The sequence below is a fragment of the Heterodontus francisci genome, chromosome 19 (genome assembly GCF_036365525.1).
Source record: "Heterodontus francisci isolate sHetFra1 chromosome 19, sHetFra1.hap1, whole genome shotgun sequence".
In the NCBI taxonomy this organism is placed as follows: Eukaryota; Metazoa; Chordata; class Chondrichthyes; order Heterodontiformes; family Heterodontidae; genus Heterodontus; species Heterodontus francisci.
The window spans coordinates 39,980,558-40,005,105 of NC_090389.1; the positions used below are offsets into that span (position 1 = coordinate 39,980,558).

General features: G+C 39.9%; 1 protein-coding gene across 16 annotated transcripts in view; it reads left to right on the forward strand.

The window, feature by feature from the left end:
• The window catches only part of LOC137380025 (forkhead box protein P1-like), a 621,483-nt gene that overhangs the window by 253,776 nt on the left and 343,159 nt on the right, over nucleotides 1–24,548 (forward strand). For all 16 annotated transcript variants that reach the window (XM_068051516.1, XM_068051514.1, XM_068051512.1 and 13 more), the window contains one exon: nucleotides 22,290–22,471. In XM_068051516.1, the coding sequence (XP_067907617.1) occupies nucleotides 22,301–22,471 (171 nt within the window). In that variant the 5' untranslated portion in view covers nucleotides 22,290–22,300. The remainder of the gene's footprint in view (nucleotides 1–22,289; nucleotides 22,472–24,548) is intronic.

Here is a 24,548-nt window from a genome sequence, read left to right on the forward strand (position 1 = left end):
CTCCAGTGCAGTACTGAGGGAGGGCTGCACTGTCGGAAGTGCCATCTTTTGGATGAGACATTAAACCGAAGCCCTGTCTACCCTCCTGGGTGGACGTAAAAAATCCCATGGCACTATTTCAAAGAAAAGCAGGTGCGCTATACCCGATGTCTTGGCCAATTTTTATCCCTTGCTTAACATCACAGAAACAGATTATCTGGTCATTATCATAGTGCTGCTTTTGGGATCTTGCTGTGCACAAATGACTGCTGCGTTTCCTGCATTACAACAGTGTATATGCTTCACAAAGCACTTCATTGGCTGTAAAGCGCTTTGGGACATCCTGAGGTTATGAAAGGTTTTACATAAATGCAAGTTTTTATTTTTTTTCCAGTAGTGCACAAGAGCTGGAAGCAGATGGCTACAGCTTAGGGAAGAAAGATGAACAATAGGTTGAATTACTGAAGAGCATGGTGGGTAGGAGTCTCCTTACCTTTGGGCTAATATTTACAAGGAGTACCCAAACCAACTTAGAACTTTGTTAACCACTCTGATGTTTCCGCCTGGATTATCCATCATTTTATATGTATATGCCCCAAATATGAAGGAAATTACTCCATAATACAACTGACTTACTGAATTGAATTTTTTCCTTCTCTTTTCTTCCCAATGTTTTCTCTTCCCTGTCCTCCTCTTCTGAAGGAATTATACATCTTGTTAGGATACAGTTCCACAGGACCATGTATCTTCCAGCAACTAACACAAATAACCATTATCCATGGGTGATCCCTAGAAGTGAACTTACTTGACTGGTGGGGTGGAGGGTTTGGGGGGGGGGTAGTATTACACTTGACCCTGATGCTGTTTCACTTGATATCTACACTTTCATACCGCCTGTGTTCCCAGCTCAGGGGTACTAAGGTGAACTGGTTAAGATCAGCTAAGTCACCAAAGGGTGATGATTGAATCTAGGACTTTTCTAGATTATATGACTCAGCTCTTGATTTGTATGAGGTCACTGAAGTTCTGGGAGAATGGGAATAAATATAATCAAATTAATCACATGGTATTGGTCACATGAGTTTAATTGGACTGCATTGCATTTTCAGACCCTCATACCCCTGGAATGGATTCAATCTGACCCCAGAGGCCAAACAGGTCCTGCACCTCTGGCTAAGCAGGGGTTACGTGATATATTCATAATTAAGTTATGATGGCACTTGGTGTCTGCAAAACTGCTTCCAGTATTTGCTTTAAGGCTGCTGTGGACTCCTGTTCCACGTACTATTAGATTCCTTTTGTAATTGTTAAGCACTTGAATGTGATTTCTCAGCGCTTCATTGCTTCAATAATTCTTACATGGGTCACATGTTCCATTGAAAACTGCAATGTAGATATTTCCTATGAGGATTCAAATATAAAAATATTCACACTTGGCTATAAAACTGATCTGTAACACTTTGCTGTAGGTGGCACTGTAATAGGAGTTCCAGTGTTAATCTGGTCACTGATCTGTCATAGCTGCCTCCAAAACGACTACAGAGTATTGTTATCTTCTCGACATAAATCACTCGGAATGCTTTCTAAAATTATTTTTAATGCAATTTTGTTTATTCTCAGTAACTATTTTCTGTTTAATGCCTCCATTAAAGCTTTTGCTTAAAGGCCTCAGCCTCCCAAAGATTTTGCTTGATTTTTTTTTTCCAGAATGTAACTGTGTGTTAGCTGGGTGCACATTGTGTACTTGAGTATGTACAGTGTACCTAACATCATTACTATTTAATTAGTTGAAGTGCTGCGTTCTTCTTTGGTTTCTAGAAGTTTTTGCCCAATTTTTTAAAAAACTCTGAAGAAAAACTGGAGGAAGAATTTAAATAGTTTTGTCAGTTAAAGCCTATGAAATATTTTAAAAGCTGAATGAGAATGTGTTTGTGTATGAGAGAGAGAAATGAATTCCACAGCTGTTCCGGCTTTTGCTTTGTGCACTGCAATCAACAGAAAGTATATTAAACTGAGCGAAAAAGATAGTTAGTGTCTTCCCTCATCCACATTTGAGTTAATTATTCAAAAGAACAAGTTGAATTTTAAAGCTTATGGAGCATTCCTGCTCATCCTGGTTCCACATGACTTAAAAATAAATAAAACTTGCCTATTCGATAGCATCTGGTTTCTAGGTCATATCCACACCAGGAAAACCGGCAGGCTTGGCTGTTTTAGGCAGCTGCTTCAGACAGCTGAAAACCGTCCACGGCCAATATGGCATTGGATATTTTTCAGTCTATTCTGAGATAGTGATCATTTTTGCTGCTGTTTTCCTTCCAGATTTTAAGCACAGCAGGAGACCATTCAGTGCTTCTTGCCTCTGCTGTGTTTAGGTTGCTCTTGGGGACTGATTTTACAGAGTTCAATTTTCCTTCCTTCCTCCCAGACTAATACAATTTTGTCATTTTCTCTTCTACTCTTTCAAATGTCCCTTTAAGTTATTATTCAGTATCTTTTTGAATGCTGCAGTTGATACATCACCTATTGACACTGTTAGCAAAGCATTGCACATTCTGATATCTGTATGCATGAAAAAGTTCTAATTTTCTGCTTTATGTATTTTGTACTTCTGTTGAGAACTAGCCTCTTAGATCTGTTCTATTCTTAAGTAAATCAGTCTTTACCTTATCTATTCATTTTATCACTTTGAACAGGTTTTCCCCTTGTCTTTTTGGTTTCAGAGTATACGGCCCTAGTTGCTCTTGCCTTTCCTCGTAACTCCAACTCCTATCGTCCTGGTAGATCTTTGTTGCACCTTCTCCAGAACTATTATATTCCTGCTATAGGGAGAAGCCTAATTGTATATTCCAGGTGTTTTTTTGTCTATTCGTTCATGGGACATGGGCATTGTTGGCTAGGCCAGCATTTATTGCCCTTGAGAAGGTGGTGGTGAGCTGCCTTCTTGAACTGCTGCAGTTCTTGTGGTGTAGGTACACAAACAGTGCTGTTAGATGTAACCTAACCATCACTTTAGATGGTGTCATCATGCCTCCTTTGCTTTTGTATTTAATAATCTTGACATAAACACATAATTCCAATGTGGAATAGCACTTCAGGGAATAAACCATTGTGAATGTGCAGCCAATGATGTTTCTCATTTTAATAAACAGAACATTATGGGCTGTAAAACTCTGCCTCAGGTGGATTCACGTTTTGGGATTTTGGGATTGAGTCATGTTTAAGTTGAGTTGTGTTTTTAAACAAAACAGATCTGTGCAGAGTTAATGCAAGAGACAGTAAACTGCAGGCACTGAAAATATATATTAAGGGGAGTCGGTGGTGTAGTGGTAATGACACTAGTAATCCAAGTGTCTTGGCTAATGCCATAGGGAGATGGGTTCACATCCCACTTTTAAAGTTAATTTAATTTAATAATTTGAATTTAAATTCAATTAATTAAACTGTAGAATTGAATGCTAGTCTCAGTAATGGTGCCATGAAACTATCACTGAATGTCGTAAAAACCCATCTGGTTCACTAATGTCCTTTAGGGAAGGAAATCTGCTGTCCTTTCCTGGTCTGGTTTACAGGTGACCCAGACCCACAGCAATGTGGTTGTCTCTTAACTGCCTTCTGAAATGGCCTAGCAAGCCACTCAGTTCAAGGGCAATTAGGGATGGGCAACAAATGCTGTCCTTGCCAGTGACGCCCACATCCCAAGAAAGAATTTAAAAAAATTAAAGTTTACAGTTATTTCAAACTGATTCATTGAGGGTCTATTCTCTCATCCCAGGTTCTTAGCTAGGATTACTGGTGGGGTTGGGGTTGAGGGGGATTAACCAACTTGTTAGCTTGGTTCAGGTAGTCAACAATTACTCTATTCATATGGATAACACCCCTCTGCCGCCTGGGGTTAGAATTAAATAGGAGAAGGAAAATCCCATGTTTGATGCCGTCAGATTTTGAACAGCATGGTGTAGGCATGGAGACTGTTGATGGAAGAATAATCAGGATTGTTTTGCGGGTAGAGGTTGACTAGAAGGAAAGATAATCTCAAAAACAAATGAGTTAGGATGACCCGGGGGGGGGGGGGGTCATTTGCATTTTGGTCAATTATGCAATTATGCATTTTGTTATAAAAAAGCAAAACATGGCGGATACTGGAAATTTGACATAGAAACAGAAAATACTGTAAATACTCAGCAGGTCAAGTAGCCTCCGAAGACAAACAGAATTAACATTTCAGGTCGATGACCTTTCATTAGAACTGGAAAAAGTTAGAGATGTAACAGGTTTTAAGCAAGTACAGAGGCATGGGAAGGGAGCGAAGAACAAAAGGGAAGGTCTGTGATCGGGTGGAAGGCAGGAGAGATTAAATGGCAAAACGGATGATGGTGCAAGGTAGGATAGATGGTAATGGGGCAAGTAAAGAAATAAAAGATGGATCTAGAGGATATGTAAATTGGAATATCAAAATCATCACCAACAGCTGCTATTCGAAAAAATTGGAGCATAAGTTATGATCTGAAATTGTTGAACTCAAATGTTGAGCCCAGAAGGCTTCCTAATCAAAAGATGAGGTATTGTTCCTCAAGCTTACGTGGACCTTCATTGGAACAGTGCAGGAGGTCGTGGATAGAGAGGTTAGACTGGCGACCAGAAGCTCGGGGTCATGCGGATTGAATCGATGTGTTCTGCAAAACAATCACCCAATCAATGTTTGGTGTCCCTAGTGTAGAGGAGACTACATTGTGAGCAATGAATACGGTATACTAAATTGAAAGAAGTACAAGTTAAATTACTGTTTCATCTAGAAGGAGCATTTGGAGCCCTGGACGGTGGGAAGGGAGAAGGTGGAAAGGCAGGTGTTGCATGTCCTGCAATTGCATGGGAAGGGGAGTGGGTATTGGCGGGTGATTGAGGAGTGGTCCAGAGTGTCGAGGAGGGAACAATCCCTTTGGAATGCTGAAAAGGGAGAGAAGGGGAAGATGTGTTTGGTGGTGGAATTACATTAGAGGTGGCAGAAATGCAAAGGTTGATCAGTTGAATGTGGAGTCTGATGGGGTGGAAGGTGAGGACAAGGGAAACCCTACTGTGATTCTGGGAGGGAAGGAAGGGGTGAGAGCAGAAGTATGAAAAATGGAAAGGACATGGTCATCCACGGTAGAGGGAAATCCTTGTTTGAGGAAAAAAGATGTATCAGAAGCACTGGCATGGAAGGTGGCATCGCCAGAACAGATGCGACAGCTGGAAAAACTGGGAGAATAGAGCCCTTAGAGAAAGCAGAGCAAGTGTAGTCAAGGTAGCTGTGGGAGTTGGTGGGCTTATAGTGGATATTGGTCAATTGGTTATCCCCAGAAATGGAGAGAAAGAAGTTAAGTAAGGGAAAAGAAGAGTCAGAGGTTGACCATGTGAAGGTGAGGGAAGGGTGGAACTTTGAAACAAAGTTGATGAAATTTTCCAGTTCAAGACGACAGCAGGAAATGGCACCAAAACAGTCAATGTATGGAAGAAAGAGGTGAGGAAGGGGACCCAAGTAGGTCTGGAACAGAGAAGTAGGTTATGCGGGGTGGGGGTCTACGAGGTTGGAGGCCGTAGAGGGAACATCTTTAGAGGAGATGAGGTCAGTGGAAATGATGGCTTGATGTTTACTGGTGGGGTTATGGTCCTCGGGAGGCAGCAGGAGGTGTCTGAGAGTTGGCATACAGCCTCCACCAGGTAGAGGTCAGGTTGCCAAACAACAACACCACCACCTTGACAGCAGGTTTAATTAGAATGTTAGGGTTGCACCCAAGAGAACGGAGTGCTGCACGTTCAGAAGGAAGTAGGCTAGAGTGAGTGAAGGGAGCAGAGAAATTGAGACAGCTGAATGTCATGCCTGCAGTTCTCAATAAGAAAATCTAGAGAAGGTGAGGCCAGAGAGAGGGGTCCAGCTCAGTGTTCCCTCCAAACTGCATGGGTGCACGGTCATGCAGCAATCCAGAACATACTGTGCAAGGATCCAACAGGCAGTTCACATCTACATTTCCTTTAAGATGCACGTCTACGCAGCCACGCATCAATCGTAAAGGGCCCGTGTAATAAAAACAAAAAGGCCGTGCTCAGCAAAGAGAAATTAGAGAGAACATTGGTCCAGATGGAATGAGAATTCTGAAGATTATCTTGGCTCAGATAGCCAACCGCTCTGTTTTATTCATATGGACAACTCTGTGTTCTGCGTCAGAATTTTTAAAAAAAGGAAAAAACCATCTTTGCAGGCAGTCAGATTTTAAACAGTGTGGTGCAGACCTGGGTCCAGGTGCTTGAAGAAGAATCGGGCTTGTTTTTCCTGCTAGAAGTTGACCTAAAGAAAAAGATAATTCAAAAACAAGTGAGTCAGCCCACAAAAGAGACAGGGTGGTATTATTTCAATAATCAATTACAATATCCAGTTCTGATCACAATTGGGTCTTATTGTTACATCCCCTGGGTTATGCTATTGAATAACTAGATATTGGGTTGTTCTTTTACTTCTCCATTGTGTTGAAAAATTTACTGTAAGTATATTTCCATTCATTGTTTTTCTTCTCAAATTTATTTAATTAAAATAATTTGCATTTATATAGTGCCTTTCATGACCTTAGGACAGGTTGCAAAGCATTTCATATCCTTTTTTGTGTTTTTGAAGTTTAATCATTGTCATAACCTGGGGAAATATGACAGCAAATTTGTGCTTGACACAGTCCCACAATCAGCAATGAGATAAATAGCTAGATACTTTGCTTTATGGTTATATTAAATTGCACTTACCTGTTTCTGTGTGCTGTAGTCATCTGCATTCTTCCTGACACTTTGTTGATCCTCTTTGATCCCACTTTGGGATCAACAGCAAAACTTTAATAGTTACTCTTCCCATATCAATGTCTAAATCATATATGTTATCTAGTTTGTGTTTATTATCCTCTCTTCCCTTTTCTACCTCACAAAGCCTCCTTTAACTGCAGTTAAAATGAGGAGCTTCAATAGTCATCAACTTTCCAAGTTTTACTCTTCCTTGCTTCCCTAAAAGTGCAAGTTTAAATCCCCTCTTAATATTGTTACGACCGGGTGAGAAAGGTGTCTTTTACTGTCTTCACCTGATCTTATTGTAACAGGGTTTAATTTTTGAACACGCTGTGTTTTGAGTCTCCCCTTGGTGAATCCTTGTTCACCACTTTCCAATTATAAGGCAAAGAAATGAGCACACCAGGTTTAAAGAAGAAAAGTGAAATTTATTAAACTTATTTAAACTCTAATTTGGTTAATGCCTACGTATATACGATGTGCCTATGCTAACATGCATACGCGATACACACATGCAAATGGGGACAGAAAAGAGCAGAAGAAAAATAAAGTAGAGAGGTTTGAGGCAGTCTGAAGGGGGTTTCTTGTTGCTCTTTCTGTGTTTCCAGCTCACTGTAGTGTCTTTGATTGTAGACAGCCCTTACTTTTCGTTGGGGCCTAGTATTCTTCTTAAACCTTGTTCACGTAGGAGACTTTTCTCTCTTTGAGTTTCTGTGTCTTCAGTGGCTTTCGAATCTGGTGAGAATGAGATGGGAGCAGACAGGAGAGAGGTCTTTTCCAGTCCAGGAGCAAACAGCTTTCTGAGTTTGTTTCTCTCAGCAAGTTCAAATTCAAACAGCCAGTTAGTCATGTGACCAAACTGGCCTGACCAGCTCTTCTGTGTATTGGAGAAGCAGGGAACTGGGTTCTTTGTTCCAACATTGTCTGCTAGTATGCAAATATCTTTCCAATCAGGGGCTTGGCAATTCCTTGTGATAGGCCCTCTTTACTTCCCAGCCACAATTTTAAGTTTTAATTTTCCTGCGGCAAAATAATGTGTGCCTCAGTCTTGGCAGGCGGGGGCCTGCATGTCAATATGCAGTTAATTCTTCCTGCAAGGACACTGATGCCATTTCAATTCAGTAGAGCTGCTGCCTTTCACTGAATTTGCCTTAATGTTCCAGAAATCTGAAACCACCCCTTCTGTACTATTTCTCAAGCTTAACTGATGTCTTGTCCATAAATCGCCCAGCACATGTATTGAGCTTTAGAAGAGGAGGGGGCTGGGAAGAAATTTCCAGAAAGTATTGGCACAGAAGTTAAAGAAAAATAAGAAGTTTCTGAAGTTGTATAAATCACCTGTAGAAGAAAAAATTGTCAGCTACTAAACAATGTTTACGAATCATTAATATTCCATGGGTAATGGCCCTTTTGCTTTCTATAAACTTCCGAAAAACAGTTTCACATCGAACATCCACTTCTCTCCACCATCCCACCTTTCTAGGATTGTCTTCCAATCCTTTAATATCATAGATGATTCTGATAAGACCATAAAATAAAACTAATGACTGCTTTTTGCAATACAAAGGTCGTTACTTATATAATAGAAGCTGTTTAAAGTGACGATGCCCTACAGTTGTCAATTACAGTTGGGAACTCTGATGGCATTGAGGAAAATATGCCATCTTTGAGCTATATAGATTGGGTTTGATTCTCAGCCTACGATGAGTTAATTGTACTGGGTTGGGTTGCAATTGGCTACATTGCCCATGGATTAGCTACAGAAATATTGGTCAGTGACCTTCACTAGAGATGTGCGTTTGTGGATGTTGGTTAGAGACTGAATTGAAGCCTGCTGAGTTGTCCTATATATAATCAAATAGCCCAACACTGACTGTTGAGAGTGTTGTATGAATAATGACCATTTTTGCGAGGTATCAGAGAGTGATTGCTATTCTTGGAACTGAACCCAGTAAAGCAATCAATGCTTTTAGGAGGGGAAGGAAGAAAAAAAATTTGAGAGAAAATTTAAAAAAAAGAAAATTGTCCTGTATAGCTTCATCTGTTTTGAGGATTTTACATTTTTACCGGGGCGTTCAATATGAAGAGCGTGCAGCTTGTGTGCCACTTTAATTATTGTTAGGAATCTAAGGGTGAAGAGTAGAGGTCAGTGGTCTGAGTACAGCACAGCAGTCGTGAAATTGATCTACATTGTAAAAACTGAAAATATCTTTGCGGGAACAATGTAGCATCCTTATTTGCTCTCTGTATATCAGAAAAAATAATTATGGGACAGCTATGGGCACCCAGTTGTGACATCCCTGTGGTAAGTGAAATGTCCAGTTATTCCAATTAGGCAGACAGTAAAGACAGCATGGCTGTGGAATCTGGGTTGGAGCATGCCCATTAGCAGTATAGCCATGGTCACCATACATTTCAGTGATTTTTTTTTAAAGATCTAATTTGTATTTTAAGTTCAGGGAAATGGATGGTACACCATGGTAGCACACTTTACCTTCGCCTCTGGGTTCAGATCCAATCCATCCAGATGGAGTAAAAGTTTCCTTTATCTGTTAGCTGTAAAGCCCTAAATTAAATGAGTTTAGACAGTTTCAACCCAGTGGGTCTGCATCACAGAACTGCCCCTAATTCAGCACTAATTGCCCAATCTCTTTCACAATCTGCTGAAAGTTTGAGTGGAGATGCATTTTTTTTATTTTTCTGGACAGCTCCACTGTGGGCCATCTGTGTACAGTCCTGTCTTCCTGTTGTCACTTTCTCTCATCACTACTTTTTCTGCCCCACAATGTCCAACTAAAATTGATGATCTTTTAAATTTCACTTTTCGCTTTATTTTAAGAAAATTAAACTCTTTCGGCACCTGACATTTCCAGGTTATGTGTAGTATGAACTAGATGCAAAACAACGCTACTTCTACTCTGATCAAAACATGTATTTAATTTTATTTTTTGTTCCTGGGATGTGGGCATTGCTGGCAAGGCCAGCATTTATTGCCCATCTCAAATTGCCCTTGAGAAGGTGGCAGTGAGCCACCACCTTGAATCGCTGCAGTTCATATCATAGAATCATACAGCACAGAAGGAGGCCTTTTGGCCTATTGTGTCTGTGCCAGCTCTTTCAAAGGGCAATCCAATTCATACCACTCCCTTGCTCTATTCCTATTGGCTTGCAAATTAGAATGTCTCCTTTTCAAGCATGTATCCAGTTTCCTTTTGAAAGTTATCACCTGGGCCAGTGTCTGGAACTGTGTAAGCTGGTACCAAACTTGGTCAATGCAGCTCCAGTGGGATTACTGCCAAGGAGGAACATCCAGTCCTTAGTGTCTACTTGAGGGCCCAGTAAATGTCATTATTGGCTCACCAAGCCTCAGCCTACCTGTGGGTAATGTCACAAGAGACCTCATAGTGACAACAAGTACCCAACTCTGCTGTGCCTCAATGTTACAAGATCACATCAATTCTTCACACAATAAAATCCACTAGACCAGATGTTGACTATCATGCACTCACTATTCCACCCCATTCCCCATCTATTGCGGCTCAATTACAGAACAGAATGGCACCATTTGGATTGTTCACTTGTGCCCAGTGCAAGCTCTTCAACTGATGCCACCTAATCTTTGCATTTCTGCGAATCCTGTTACATTCTTTCTTCTGATATATCCAATTCCTATTGAAATTATTTGACAGTTCCTGTCTCAATAGTCACTTGTCCCGATAATCCTCTGAGCAAAGAATTTCTTCATCTCCCTTCTTCATTCTCGAGTCTTAACCCTGAGCTTTCAGTGCTGGTTGGATACTTTGACTAGCCGTCTAGTTTAACTTTGACTAGTTTTTCCCTTTCTCTCATCCTTTTCCCTTAGCTGACCTATCACACAGACTATCTCAGAGTCCAGGACAGGCTGATCAGAGCAACCAATACGCACTGACCAGGAAAACATTTTATCGAGTGGATTCATTTTCCTGGATTTGAGTTTTTCCCGGCTATGACAGCGGATTTTACTGTTATTTGTTCTTTGGTGTAGGTACACCCATAGTGTTGTTAGGGAGGGAGTTTAAGAATTTTGACCAGCAACAGTGAAGGAATGGCGATATATTTCCAACTCAGGATAGCGTGTAATTTGGAGAGGAACTTGCGGGTGGTGGTGTTCCCATGCGTCTGCTGCCCTTGTTCTTCTAGGTTGTAGAGATTGAGGGTTTGGAAGGTGCTGTCAAAGGAGCCTTGGCAAGTTGCTGCAATGTATCTTTTAGATAGTGCACACTACTGCCACTTTATGCTGGTGGTGAAGGGAGTGAATGTTTAAGGGGGTGGATGGGGTGTGTTATGAAAGTACTTCCATTTTTTAATTTTTGTGAGGACTCGTGTTTTAAAATTGTGGAAATGGATTGCTTTGGAGGACTGTAGTGATTCCATAGATGCTGGACTTTGTTTTTTTTTAAAAAGATCGCTAGAAGAACTTTGGGACTTTGCTTAAAAACACTTACTGGAAGTCACATGTCTTCAGCTAAGTAAACAGCTACAGAGAACTGACATGTCAAGATTTATGGTGCTCAAGAGTTAGTTTCGTTTTGGCTTGTTTTGAGTCAGTTGGAGGTCAGCCTGCTACGAGAGAAGCAACCGAATCATTTTTTCTCCACCTCTCTGAGAAACCCTGAGAACCCTGTGTGTGATAGCTGAAACTCCTGATGCTGCTTTTCTTTTGGAAAGCCTGCCAGACTAGTCCTCAACGTCACCTGAAGAGAACTGCTCCAAAAAGATTCCGGCGACAGCTGTCTACCTTATTTGGGACACCAGAAAAGAGACAAGTGATATCAATCCATATCTTATCCTTTTCCTTCCAGCATTAACAAGTATTTGGCTAAAGTATTCTTTTTGTCTTTTCTGTAAAAAGATCTTTGCAGAGAAAACTTCCTATTTTTTTCTTGAACTGGTGTGTGTGGGTGTGTGTTGGGCTAAGTTACAAGGGAATGTTCAATATTTCAATCTGTGTGGTAACGCTTTGCATCTTTACTGAATATGTCCTGTTTTATAATTAATTGATAATTTTGTTGTTTATTAAAGAAACCTGGTTGGTGGATTTTATTCTGAAATAAAAATAGAGTCGATAATTGGCCCTAATTGGGAATTGGTTAAACATATGTTGTGGCCTATGGAGAGGTGGAACTGGAGAAAGACAGTGCACTCCTCCCGCCTTGGTCGAAACAGTTGCCAATCAAGCACGCTGCTTTGTCCTGAATGGTGTCGAGCTTCTTGAGTGTTGTTGGAGCTGCATTTGTCCAGGCAAGTGGAGTGTATTCATCACACTGCTGGCTTGTGCCTTGTCGATAGTGAACATGCTTTGGGGAGTCAGAAGGTGAGTTACTCATTACAGAATGCCCATCTTCTGAGCTGCTCTTGTAGCCATAGTATTTAGTGGCTGGGTCAGTTAGGTTTCTGTTCAATGGTGTTATGAAAGTGCTTCTATTTTTAAATTTTTTTTGAGGACTTGTGTTTTAGAATTGTGGAGATGGATTCATTTGAGACCGAAGGGATTCCATGGATTTGTTTTTTTTAAAGGGTCACTGGAAGGACTCTGTTTAAAAACAACATTTTCTGGATGTCCCATGTCTTCAGCTAAGTAAACAACAGGTGCCTTCTGACTATGGGAGTTGTTTACGAGAGAAGTGACATTTCAAGATTTATGGTGCTCAAGAGTGGGTTTCATTTTTGAATGCTGTTTTGAGTCTGTTGGAGATCAGCCTGGTAAAAGAGAAGAGAAGTTCATCTTTTCTCCACCTCTTTGAGAAGCTCTGAGACTTAAGTCTAAGAAATAGAGAAACTGAAGCAGCATTTCTCCTGAGAAGCTTCTGGAAGACTTCCTCTTGATTTCCCTTGAACGAACTGCTTCTGAAAAGATCCCAGTGACCCATCTACGTGTACTCGGATGCCAGACTGTATGTCATATCTTTTCCTTTTTCTCAAGAATTAGCAAGTACTTTGGCCAAAGCATATTTTATTTTTCCTTTAACGTGTGTGTGGGGGGTATTTAGAAGGGAATATATATATATTAACTGTCATATTTCAAACCATGTATTAAAGTTTTGCATCTTTACTGACTATGTCTTGTTTTATAATAAATTAATACTTTTGTTGTTTATTAAAGATATCTGGTAGGTGGATTTTATTCTGAAACTAAAAGAGATAGAGCATATAATCGGCTGCATCGGTAACTGGGTAAACATTTTAACATATGTTGTAACCTGTGGAGAAGTGGAACTAGAGAAAGACAGTGCACTCCTCCCATCTTATTTGTAACAATGGTAACCCCCAAGATGTTTATGGTGGGGGATTGAGTGATGGTAATGCTGTTGAATGTTGAGGGGAAATGATTAGATTCTCTCTTGTTAGAGATGGTCATTGCTTTTATAATCCAGAAAGCCAGTTGGTGAAAGATAGAAAGACAATCTTTACACACTTTTGTAACCATTTATTTGTGGAGTTGCACATTCCTAATACAACAACCACAGTTTCAGTTTGTGCCTACTTATAGGAACATAAATGAATCCCCAATTAATGTCCAGCACCTGCATACAATTAAACACAATTAACAAATGATTTACAATTGCCTGGTACTTGTGTGGCGTGAATGTTACTTGTCACTTATCAGCCCAAGCCTGAATGTTGTCCAGGTCTTGATGCATGTGGGTATGGACTGCTTCATTATCTAAGGACTTGTGAATGGAGCTGTACACTTTGCAATCATCAGCAAACATCCCCACTTCTGACCTTTATGTTGGAGGGGAAGTCATTGATGAAGAGCTGAAGATGGTTGGGTCTAGGACACTGCCCTAAGGAACTCCTGCAGTGATGTCCTGGGGCTGAGATGATTGGTCTCCAACAACCACAACCATCTTCCTTTGTGCTAGGTGTGAATCCAACCAATGAAGAGTTCTCCCCCTGATTCCCATTGACATCAATTTTACTAGGGCTCTTTGATGCCATACTTTGTCAAGTGCTGTCAAGGACAGCCACTCTCACCTCACCTCTGGAATTCTGTTCTTTTGTCGATGTTTGGACCTAGGCTGTAATGAGGTCTGGAGCTGAGTTGTCCTGGCGGAACTCAAACTGAGCATCGGTAAGCAGGTTATTGTGACTAAGTGTCTTAATAGCACTGTTAATGAAACCTTCTATCACTTTGTTGCCAATTAAGTGGAGACTGACTGGGTGGTAATTAGCCAGTTTGGATTTGTCCTTTTTTGTGGACTGGACATATCTGACCAATTTTTCACATTGTTGTGCGGATATGAGTGTTGTAGCTGTACAAGAACAGCTTGGCTGGAGGCTCAGCTAGTTCTCAAATGAACACCCTCAACTGCACAAATATGAATTTTTGCACCACACGTTGTGTTGGACGGACTCTTTTGGTTAAATTTGTTAATTGCATACTCCCAGTGGCAGTTAGTCCTACAGTGTTGTACCAATAACTTTGACACTCCTGTCAAACTGGCTCCTAATGGGAGTGAGGGATAGATAAACTTTAGTGCCTATTACTATCAAATTGGCCTCAGCGCTGTTATGTTAGGGAGTAATTGGGCATGGTTCCTATTCCTGCTAGCTGTCCAATCATGTGCTTGAAGTGTATATGTGGGTATGGTTACCAAATTTGCTGATGACACAAAGATAGCTAGGAAAATAAGTTGTGAAGAGGACATAAGGAGGATACAAAAAGAGATAGATAGGTTAGGTGAGTTGGCAAAGAGTATAATGAAGTAAATGGTGTATAATGATGGAAAATGTGAAATTGTCCATTTTGGCATTTTAAAAAAGAAGCATATTATCTAAATGGTGTGAGATTGCTGAGCTCTGAGATGCAGAGGAATCTGGGTGTCCTAGTGCATGAAATGCAAAAGGTTAGTATGCAGGTACAGCAAGTAATGAGAAAAGCTAATAGAATGTTAATTGTTGATTGTGAGTGGAATTGAATGCAAAAGTAAGGAGGTTATGCTTCAGTTATGCAGGGCATTGGTGAGACCATATCTGGAGTACTGTGTATAGTATTGGTCTCCTTATTTAAAGAAGGATATAAATACTTTGGAAGCAGTTCAGAGAAGGTTAACGAGACTAATACCTGGAATGGGCGGGTTGCCTTATGAGGAAAGGTTGGACAGGCTAGGCTTGTATCCGCTGGCATTTAGAAGAGTAAGATGCGACTTGATTGAACCCCATAAGGTCCTGAGGGGTTTTGACAGGGTGGATGTGGGAAGGATGTTTCCTCTTGTGGGGGAATCTAGAACTAGAGGTCACTATTTAAAAATAAGGGGTCACCCATTTAAGACATATGAGAACTTAATTCTCTTAGAGGATTGTGAGTCTTTGGAACTCTCTTTCTTAAAAGGCGGTGGAAACAGAGTCTTTAAATATTTTTAAGGCAGAGGTAGGTAGATTCTTGATAAGCAAGGTGGTGAAAGGTTATCGGGGGTAGGCGGGAATGTGGAGTTGATGTTACAGTCAGATCAGCCGTGATCTTGTTGAATGGCGGAGCAGGCTCGAGTGGCCTACTCCTGCTCTAAATTTGTATGCTTGTATTAGATGGGGACAAGACTGACTTGGTTGTGATGCCCTCTCCCACTGTTAACCATTCAACATTCACTGTCCACAATTTCACTTGAAGAACGGTCACTTGGGTGCGGTACCAAAGGGTGACCAGCAAAAATAACTCTTTCACCCACAGCAGGAGCAACAAGGAGAAAATGCAGGAGCTGCAACCAGTGCTATTACAGCACATAGGAGGGGGGGTTGTGCACATATGTCCGTACACTCCTAATAGGTTTAATAGTTCACTGAGGAACAATGTGTGAAGAAGATCTGATTCTCCAGGCAGACAGTAACAGACCTGTGCTGCATCCTGCAGGAGAAGTTGTGACCCTCTGTGCCATCTGGTCACTCTGCCAGTGGCAGTCAAAATGATGGTTGCACTCAAATCCCTTCTATGCTGTAGCGAGAGACATTGCACAAGTTAGCTAGGCAGCTGCCTGTGCCTGCATAATAGAAGTGATGGATACTCTGTTTGCTAAGGCATCAAGTTCTCCACTCAATAGGACAGAACAGTGGGATTTGCAGCAATTGTTGGGTTTCCAAAAGTCCAGCCTGCTACTCACAGCACTCCTGGAGATTAAGGCAGTGACACATGAGCCAGGACCTTTTATGGTCAAGAAAGAGTGCCACTCTCTCAATGTGCACCTGATCATAGTCTACAAATTATGTAGATTTGTGCATGATACCCTGGTGGTAGCCATGATGCATTCAGTCTGCATCAGTCCAGGATCTCCACATTTTTGATGCAGAGCAGCTAATCCATAAATGGCTATTAGGGGACAAAACATACCTGTTATAGCCATGGCTGATGATGCCTGTATATTATCCATGAAACCCAGTGTAAAGGTGATGAGGGGGAGTTTGGAGGCATCAGGGTAATAAGGAGCAAGCCATTGGAATCAGTGACTCAGGGGCCTGGATAAATTTGGGAGTTTCCCAGTGAAGAGGACCTGCTTCTGTTCCCATGCTATGCTCCACTTGTATTTTCACTGCCACATCATTGAATTTTATAACTCTATCCTTCATTCTGCAAATTCTGTAAGCAAGTGGAGAAGTGATAGAATTTGCTCTTTCTCAGGGGCACTGAACTTATAGCTGAGAAATTACAAAAAAAAAATCAGCAGTGCAAACTCAGGCAGATTTGACACCTGTCTTCACTACTGCAGATCTCAGGCAGAAATCCTGACCTGCAATTGGGCAGGCTGCTTGGGAAACCTATCAAAATCAGCTGGGCTTTCTGTCCACGTGAACAGGCGGCCAAAAAATTTGTTCTGCCTACCAATTGCTCGAATACCTGGGGGAAAATGTACCCTAGTTAGTCTAGCTACCAGTTTATACTGGCAAAAAGACTTGCATTTATCTACTTTCTTTCATGACCTCAGGACACCCCAAAGCACTTTACAGCTAATTAAGTACTTTTGCAGTGTAATTACTTTTGTAGTGTAGGAAATGTGGCAACCAATTTGCACACAGCTAGGCCCCACAAACAGCAATGTGATAATAATGAGATAATCTCTTTTAATAATGTTGGTTGAGGGATAAATATTGGCCAGAACACCAGGGAAAACTCCCATGCACTTTTTTTGAAATAGTGCAATGGGATCCTTTATGTCCAATTAAGAGAGCAGCTCACCTGAAAGCCAGCACCTTTGACATTGCAGGACACCCTTTGTACTGCCATGGCGTGTCAGCTGAGATCTTATGTTTAAGTCTCCTGCATGAGATTTGAACCCACAACCTTTTGACTCAGAGGTAAGTATTCAGATATCTGAGCCACTCTGACCCCTGAGCAGAGTCCATTCACCTGCAGTCAATTCAAAAATAAAGTGTTTGAATAATTTAAGAAGGTTGGATTTCTGAATGAAACTGTATTCCTTTTTTGTCACTGGCACAAGAAAGGGCACAAGGGATATCCTCTTGAGCTTGGAGTAAACCTGTATTTGTGGAACTATGTTAGGAAGGTTTGCCTTACATCTAGCCCATGTTTTACTTGACCTGGGATTACGTGATGCAGCTGATGACCAAAAGAAAATCACTCCTTTGGATTGTTAGAAAGAACATGCTTGCATTATTTTAGATGGTTAAAATAACGGAGACCAATTGGAGTACCATAATCAAAACGTATAAGATATTTATATGAAAAAATGAGCAAGCATTGAAGCCTGCTGCTTTGATCTTATAGCATCTTTATTTCAAATTGATATGCATTCCCTTTAAAGCATTCTATTTATCAAGAAAGTTCACTTTAAATATTACTTAAAATAATTTCTTGTCTTGATAAGTTTAATGTGACATGTAGCCCACTCCAGGGCTTGAGCACAAAATTCAAGGCTGACATTCCAGTGCCGTACTGAGGGAGTTCTGTACAGTCGGAGGTGTTGTTTTTCAGATGAGACATTAAACTGAGGCACCATCTGCCTGCTCGGGTGGATGTAAAAGTTCCCATGGCACTATTTTGAAGAAGAGCAGGGGAGTTATCCCTGGTGTCCTGGACAATATTTATCCTCAATCAGCATCCCAAAAAACAGATTATCAGGTCATTATAGTGTTGCTGTTTGTGGGAGTTTGCTGTGTGCAAATTGGCTGCCACATTTGCCACATTGCAACAGTGACTACACTTCAAAAGTATTTCATTGGCTATAAAGCGCGTTGAGACATCCAGTAGTCATGAAAAGCGCTGTATAAATGCAAGTCTTTCTTTTAGTTGGTGCGATTTGTTTAGTTTTGCATTATGATTACTGTGTGTGTGTGTAAATTTAAACAATGTATATTGTGCAACATTGAGTACAGCAGGATGGGGAATCATTCAAAAGCTGATGATAATCTGAACACTCCCAATGCCTTGATATGATGTTCGCTGCAAAAGGGTCATGTATGCAGTGCATACAAGTTATCTGAACAAATGGGTTTTACAGCTCAAATTAGTAACAGATAGAACAACTTTTTGATGAGGTAAAAGTGTCAGGGAAATAAGATAATATAATTTTTCCATGTTTGTCGACAGATAAATTGTGGACTATAATCCATAATGCTGAACCTGAAGAGAAAATGTTATCTTGTGGAACAGTTGTAAACTGCATCTATTTACCTCAAATCCACCCTTCTTGTGATGCTTCAAGATTGCTCAAGTGTTGTAATGCTTTCAACTATACATCTCAGAAAAACCATTTTCCCACATGTTGACATTTGATGAAATTATTCAGTTTTGCCCGGAGCACATCGCTCTCTGTGAGTGTGTTTATTTCAAACCGGTTTAAATGCACAGTTAAATCATATTTGTGTGTCAGACAACTTAAAAAAATTCCATATTATAAAGAATAACTTCTTCTGTAATCCTTCATGCTCCTTGGTTGTGCCATCCATATTAAGGCTGCAGAAAGTACATGTGAACTGGAACAAAGGGAAATTGGAAGATTAATCTTAGCATAGAAAAAGACACCCAAATGAAAGAAATAGGACAAGTTTCTGGTTGGTTAGCAACGGATGGATAAAGCTAAGCTGCTGTTACAAACGATTCTTCTTTGTGAGTAAATAGAACCTTGTGTAAATAGGTTGTCCTGGTCTCTCACTGGGCTGATTTCATGGTGGGCAACAGCTGATATATGTTAATATACAAAAATCACCACTTGTATAAATGTCAGTGGATGAAAGAAGACTGACTAGTTGTTTGTCTTAAGTTCTTCCAACTGTTTACTCAAGCCACAATGCATTGCCTCGACCTTGATTCCCAAAGAATGGCCCCTTTCTCCTCCTCAATCTGTTTACATTGTCTTGGCTGAGTGTCACCTACAAAATCTGTCGATTATTCCACCTGGTTAATGTTAAATTGGTCTTTCAAGATGATGTGTTTGTTCATGAACACAAATGCAGGCACGTTGTTTACTGTAGCTATGGCAGCAATCAGTTATTAAACAAATATACCTCTGTTTACGGGTGTGAGCAGCAGTTAATCCTGTATGGTTGGACAAAACTTAATGCTGTGTTTTGATAAAGAAGAAGGGAGCTTGTCCGTGGAATGCAGCTCAAGCAGATTTGGGTTTGCTTTTCTTATCAGAGACTTGAGTGAAGGGGCTAGCAGATTAGCAAGCTGTTTAGTTCTCCACTAGATTTCCTTAGAGTGGAATGGTATCTATGCAGTTGTTTGCTTTCTCTTCCTCCACCCCACCACCCACTCACTAGCCAACAGAAAGAGACAGCGCTAAACAAGAGGAGTATGGGCATACTGGGTGCTTGAGATGGACAGAAAGTTCTTTGTCCAACAAATGCTGACTTAACAGGCCTCTGTCAGAGAGGCGCAGTATTGTGTTGCAAGTGTGAGAGGTGGTTGCAGGTGACCAACCGTATGCTTGTTCATCGCGGTGTTTGGTAGTAAACAAGTTAAAAACCTGTACAAGGACTATTTGTGTTATTGTGCTGAATGTTGTTGTTGTTCCAGGATATTTGTTGTGCATTTAAACCTGACAGAACCTGTTAACATTGGCAACAGACTGCTAGGACAGTTCAAAGATAAGAAAAAAAAACTACAGGCATTGTGACCTTGACAAATCATATGTGTTTGTAAAGCAGGTCCTTTCCCCCCATTAATTAATGCACTTTTGCTCTAGATGAGTATTCAAAGAAAATCACATATTTTTATCTTCAATAATGCTGAAACTCACATTATGCATTGGAAATGATAAAACATTTATCATTTTTACCAACAGGTAATATACATAATTTATGCTGTTTTAGTGCTACCCTTTTTTGATATTCATGATGGATAACACTTAAGATTTCTTCTCGATATTGCAGCATAGTATTACACTACAGTAAAATTAATGAGAAGGTAGATTTATGAGTTTCATTTGTTTGTCGATTCAAAAATTAATTGAGTGTTAATTTTAGCTGTTCCTCATCAGAATAGGTACTTAGTATTTGGGCATTATTCTGCATTCATTGTGGGCTACCTTCAGTTTATTGTGGGTCAGTAGTTCTGCATACATTGAAATAGCCTTTAGGCTCATTCTCTTGATTACTTTTTAGCTGCTGTGCATTAGAAAATTTACTCCTCTTTTATAATTGTGAAAATTCATTATGGGGTGACAGTGCATGCATAATATCAGTAGAGTGGCACATAGTATTTTTAAACTGCATTTTAGACACATTGTATTTGGATAATTTTGTTTCTAGTTTACAGATTTGGTAACACTTTACTGTTTAGCATTTTCTGTCTCACAGCATTTGAAATTGTTTTAATTTAGAATCTTTGGCAGTCGGCTTTTATTAGTCCCATTCTGGTTCCAGTGACTGAGCTTCCCACAGGAGTAAGCATGTGATATTATAAATCTGTGTTTAGTTCAATTTTCACTTCCTTTGATGATTAGGCAGAGTGTTTTAAGGGCATTTTTTCTGCTTCATATAAATAATTGATCAGTTAAGTTAATTCATTTCAGCCTGACTTGGTCAACCTTCATTAACTGTCCTGGAATAAAGCCTCTCTTCTTGTTAGCTGAGCAACTTTCCCAAAAAGGTTAACTCATCAAAGTAAAGAGTTATTGTTAGGGTTTGATCACACAAGTTCATCACTATCAAGGTGTGAAATGAATTAAAAGCCTGCCAACTGCCAAAGGCAAACCAAAGTTAAGGAGGCGATACTTCTTTTGTCAGACTGATTAGGTTTTATTTCTTACTATTGGAAAAATTAAACCCATGTAACCAAGGGCATGTTTTCCATATTCAGTCTTTGTAAAGCATTCCATGTGTCTATTTTGGAATACAGATGCACTGATCCAGCAAAAGCTAGTTTTTCTTAACTGTTGCTCTATTGTTTAACTGAATTTAAAGCTGCAGCACCCATCCTACTTATGTATTTATTACACACCTTTCTTAGTCTCCTAACTCTCCACAAAATTACATTGTTTAATCCAAAGATTTACTCTTCTGCGCATCAAATTAATTTTCAATAAAGATTAATGGCTAATCATGGTGTCGTCCACGAAGCATGTGATCAGTCCAGCTAAACAGAGGCAGACAACTTTCTGTTTACAGACTGACGATGTAAACTTCAAATTGATCAATATCTATTCTGAATTGTTTTTGCCAGTTCCACCTTTTTTCCTTTGTGAAGGTGTTGGAATATAGTTCCACAAGCATCAAATGATCTCCAGTATTTTGTTCACATGATCATTCTTCATGTGCCAGCTAGACAATTGTCAATAAGCTGTTCAACGGGGGGAGGGAGGGATCACGTCAGAATCTGAATCTGAACTGGTTCATGCACAAAATTACTTTCCTTTTAAAAAAGGAAGATGGATAAATGTAACAGGAGTACAGTCATGTGGCAGATCTTGAATATGACTATTGCAGCTTTGAAACCACCTGAACTTTTCCAGAGTATCAGCATAATGCTGTATTTTACTTTCTAAGGCACATGATTGTTCACTGGACTGTTTTTTTCCTCTGTCACTAACGTGAACAATAAAAGGCAGTGCAAGTATGAAATGGGTTTCTGATTTTTTGTTCACATTAGTTACTGGAGGGAAATGAACCTAATTGCCTTTTTTGGCTCTTTTGTTGGATTTTAATTATGTTACATAGTACTGACACAAAATGGGGCTAAATTAAACCCTTAGAAATCTTATAAGGCATGTAGTTTTATGGGTATTTTAACACCGCCAGTGAAATTAATTCCCACAAAAATAGTATGATCCAGTGAATAGAAAATGCTGGTCTGTAGCATTAATTTTCTAATCTATGTAAGATCCAGTCAATGTGACGTACTAAATGGATGCTGTTTGTGTAGGTAATTAAGTAACTACAAAGTCTATGCACAACAACTCAAAAGAAATAAAAGGCTTTTAGCTACTACTTTTTCACCACTTTGGCAACTCCAAATCTGAGGACAAAATCTAAGATTACCATGTTGACAGCTGTTGTTCTGAATTATTTTTCAGGTTTTTGAGTCATGATGCAAGAATCTGGAATTGAGGCAGCAAGCAACAGTTCAGCCAATCAGAACGAAGCTAGCAGTGGTAACCACTATCCAGACAGTAGCACAAGGGAAGGGCGATCAAACGGCGACACATCTTCGATCGAAGTAACTGCTGCTGAATTGGTTCATCTCCAGCAACAACAGGTATAGTTAATGCCATGGCTTTTTCTGTTGATCCAGATTGCAGTTTACCTCAGTCAATGCAGATGTGCAGGTTGTTGCTTGAAATAAATGTGCCATTACTTAGAGAATTGCAGTCATGCTGAATTCATTACTGCTGTAGTCACACAAAACCATGGATAAAATTTCAATAACTGCAGGCCACAGTTGAGTAAACAGTTGCACTGAAACTTAATTCCTGTTGACTTTTCCTCATTCTTTGCCAGGGGCAGATTCTGATTTGCTGTGCAAAGACAACAGGGTATAGCTTTGATTAATGTGTAGCATAAAAACAGAATCAGAATTGTTCAAAAAGGACTTTAAAAAAAAAGTTTGCTCTGTCGTCAAAAAGCAGTAATTTCTGCCCCTTTTGAAATAAAAACAAATAGTAATGCGGCTGTGAGCTGGTGAATTTATGATGAGCTAGATTGTTATATTTTAGTTAGCCATATAATTCAATTTTTTGCCAGACTTTGTAAGTATACAGGCTCAAATTCTATACCTATTGAAAGGAAACAGCTATTTTTCTCCATAGGAGAAGCTTTGGATGTACATCATGACGTTCATCAGAAAGGAACTTACAATGATTTTAAGATTGTAAGAAATATAGAAACGGTAGATCTGTAACACTGCTTCAAACAAAATCTTGAGGGTAATGCAAGAAGAAATAGATTCAAACAAGTAAAAGGCAAATTTATCACTCCTGTCAGAAAGTTCTTCTCACAAAGAGTGATCAACACATGGAATGAATTTCCGGGTATGGTAGAGGAGGTTAAAAATTTAAGAAACAATAAGATACTGTTATGAAAGACAGTAAGGTCTTTTTGGGTGGATGAGCTATTCTGGGTCAAATAGTGTTCCTCATCTGTATCAGTCTTGTGAAAAAACAGAGGCCATGGTAGATCAGAATTTTAAGAGGAATACTTGGCGTGCCTGAAGCTGCATGTTGATGCTGAATCATTTACCTCAATTCTTAGTTCACTCTGCACACAATTCTATGGTTTAGGCAGACACACTGACAGTTCCATCTTTATTTTGGAGGAACTTAGTACTTCCTGGGACTTCCACAGTGAAGTTTAAATTTTGGCTGAAGACACCTAGATCTTGTAGTCACCTGGACAATGTGTCAAATTGTACCCTAATGCTTTGTATACAAAAATTATTTTACACTGCACAAATACCTTGCTTCACCCAGGAGTACATGTTTGTCGAGTGATTGGATATGGTTTGGTAGATATCTTGGGTTTCAGCAAGCACACTGGAAATCGTAACCATGTCTGATTCAGTTCAGAATGACCTGATCAACATGTAATCCAAAAGGGATTTGACTGATGGTGACAGAAAAGCGCTTGGGAGACAGACAATTGCTACCATTTTAACAAGTAGAAGAAGCTCAAAGGGCTATTGAATTTTTATACCTTATAGTTTTTATAGCATGTTATCTACAAATACATTCACATCTTTTGAGTATATGTTAGAATTGCTACTATTTCTGTGGAACTCCTTTCCTTTAGTCTGCACTCTTGAGGTTAAGATGTTTAAGAGAACCGAGGAAGGAAAATAGTCCAGTTAGTGTTGTGGGTGAAATGGAAGGGGTTCTATGGTTAGGGATTGTGGAGGGGGTGCTTATAAAATCCTCTCAAAAGGAAAGATTTCCCTACTCTAAATTGAATTAATTTGATTTACATTAGAAGTATTAAGGTGGGCAATCAATTAAAAAAAGAATGTAGGAATGAACAAAGAGCAGAAAGTGCTGCAGGAAGCCCCCAGGTTTAGTTAGAATACAGTCATGGTACTGCCTGTGAAACCTGCCACAAGAGGGCCACAGCGAAGGGGCTTCATTCTGTTCCAAATACAGAAGATCTTACTGATGTAGACAGTATCACCAAAGTCTCTTCCAGTCATGGCATCAAACAACCAGTGTCATAAGAAAATAATGTATATATCTCTCTGCAAAACTTCCAGAACATTTAAGAGGTATGATTTTGATCTCAGTCTTTTATTTCAGATTGATGCTGAAGGTTGCTGTGAATTTGTTCTGCAGTGCTTGCATATTGCACCT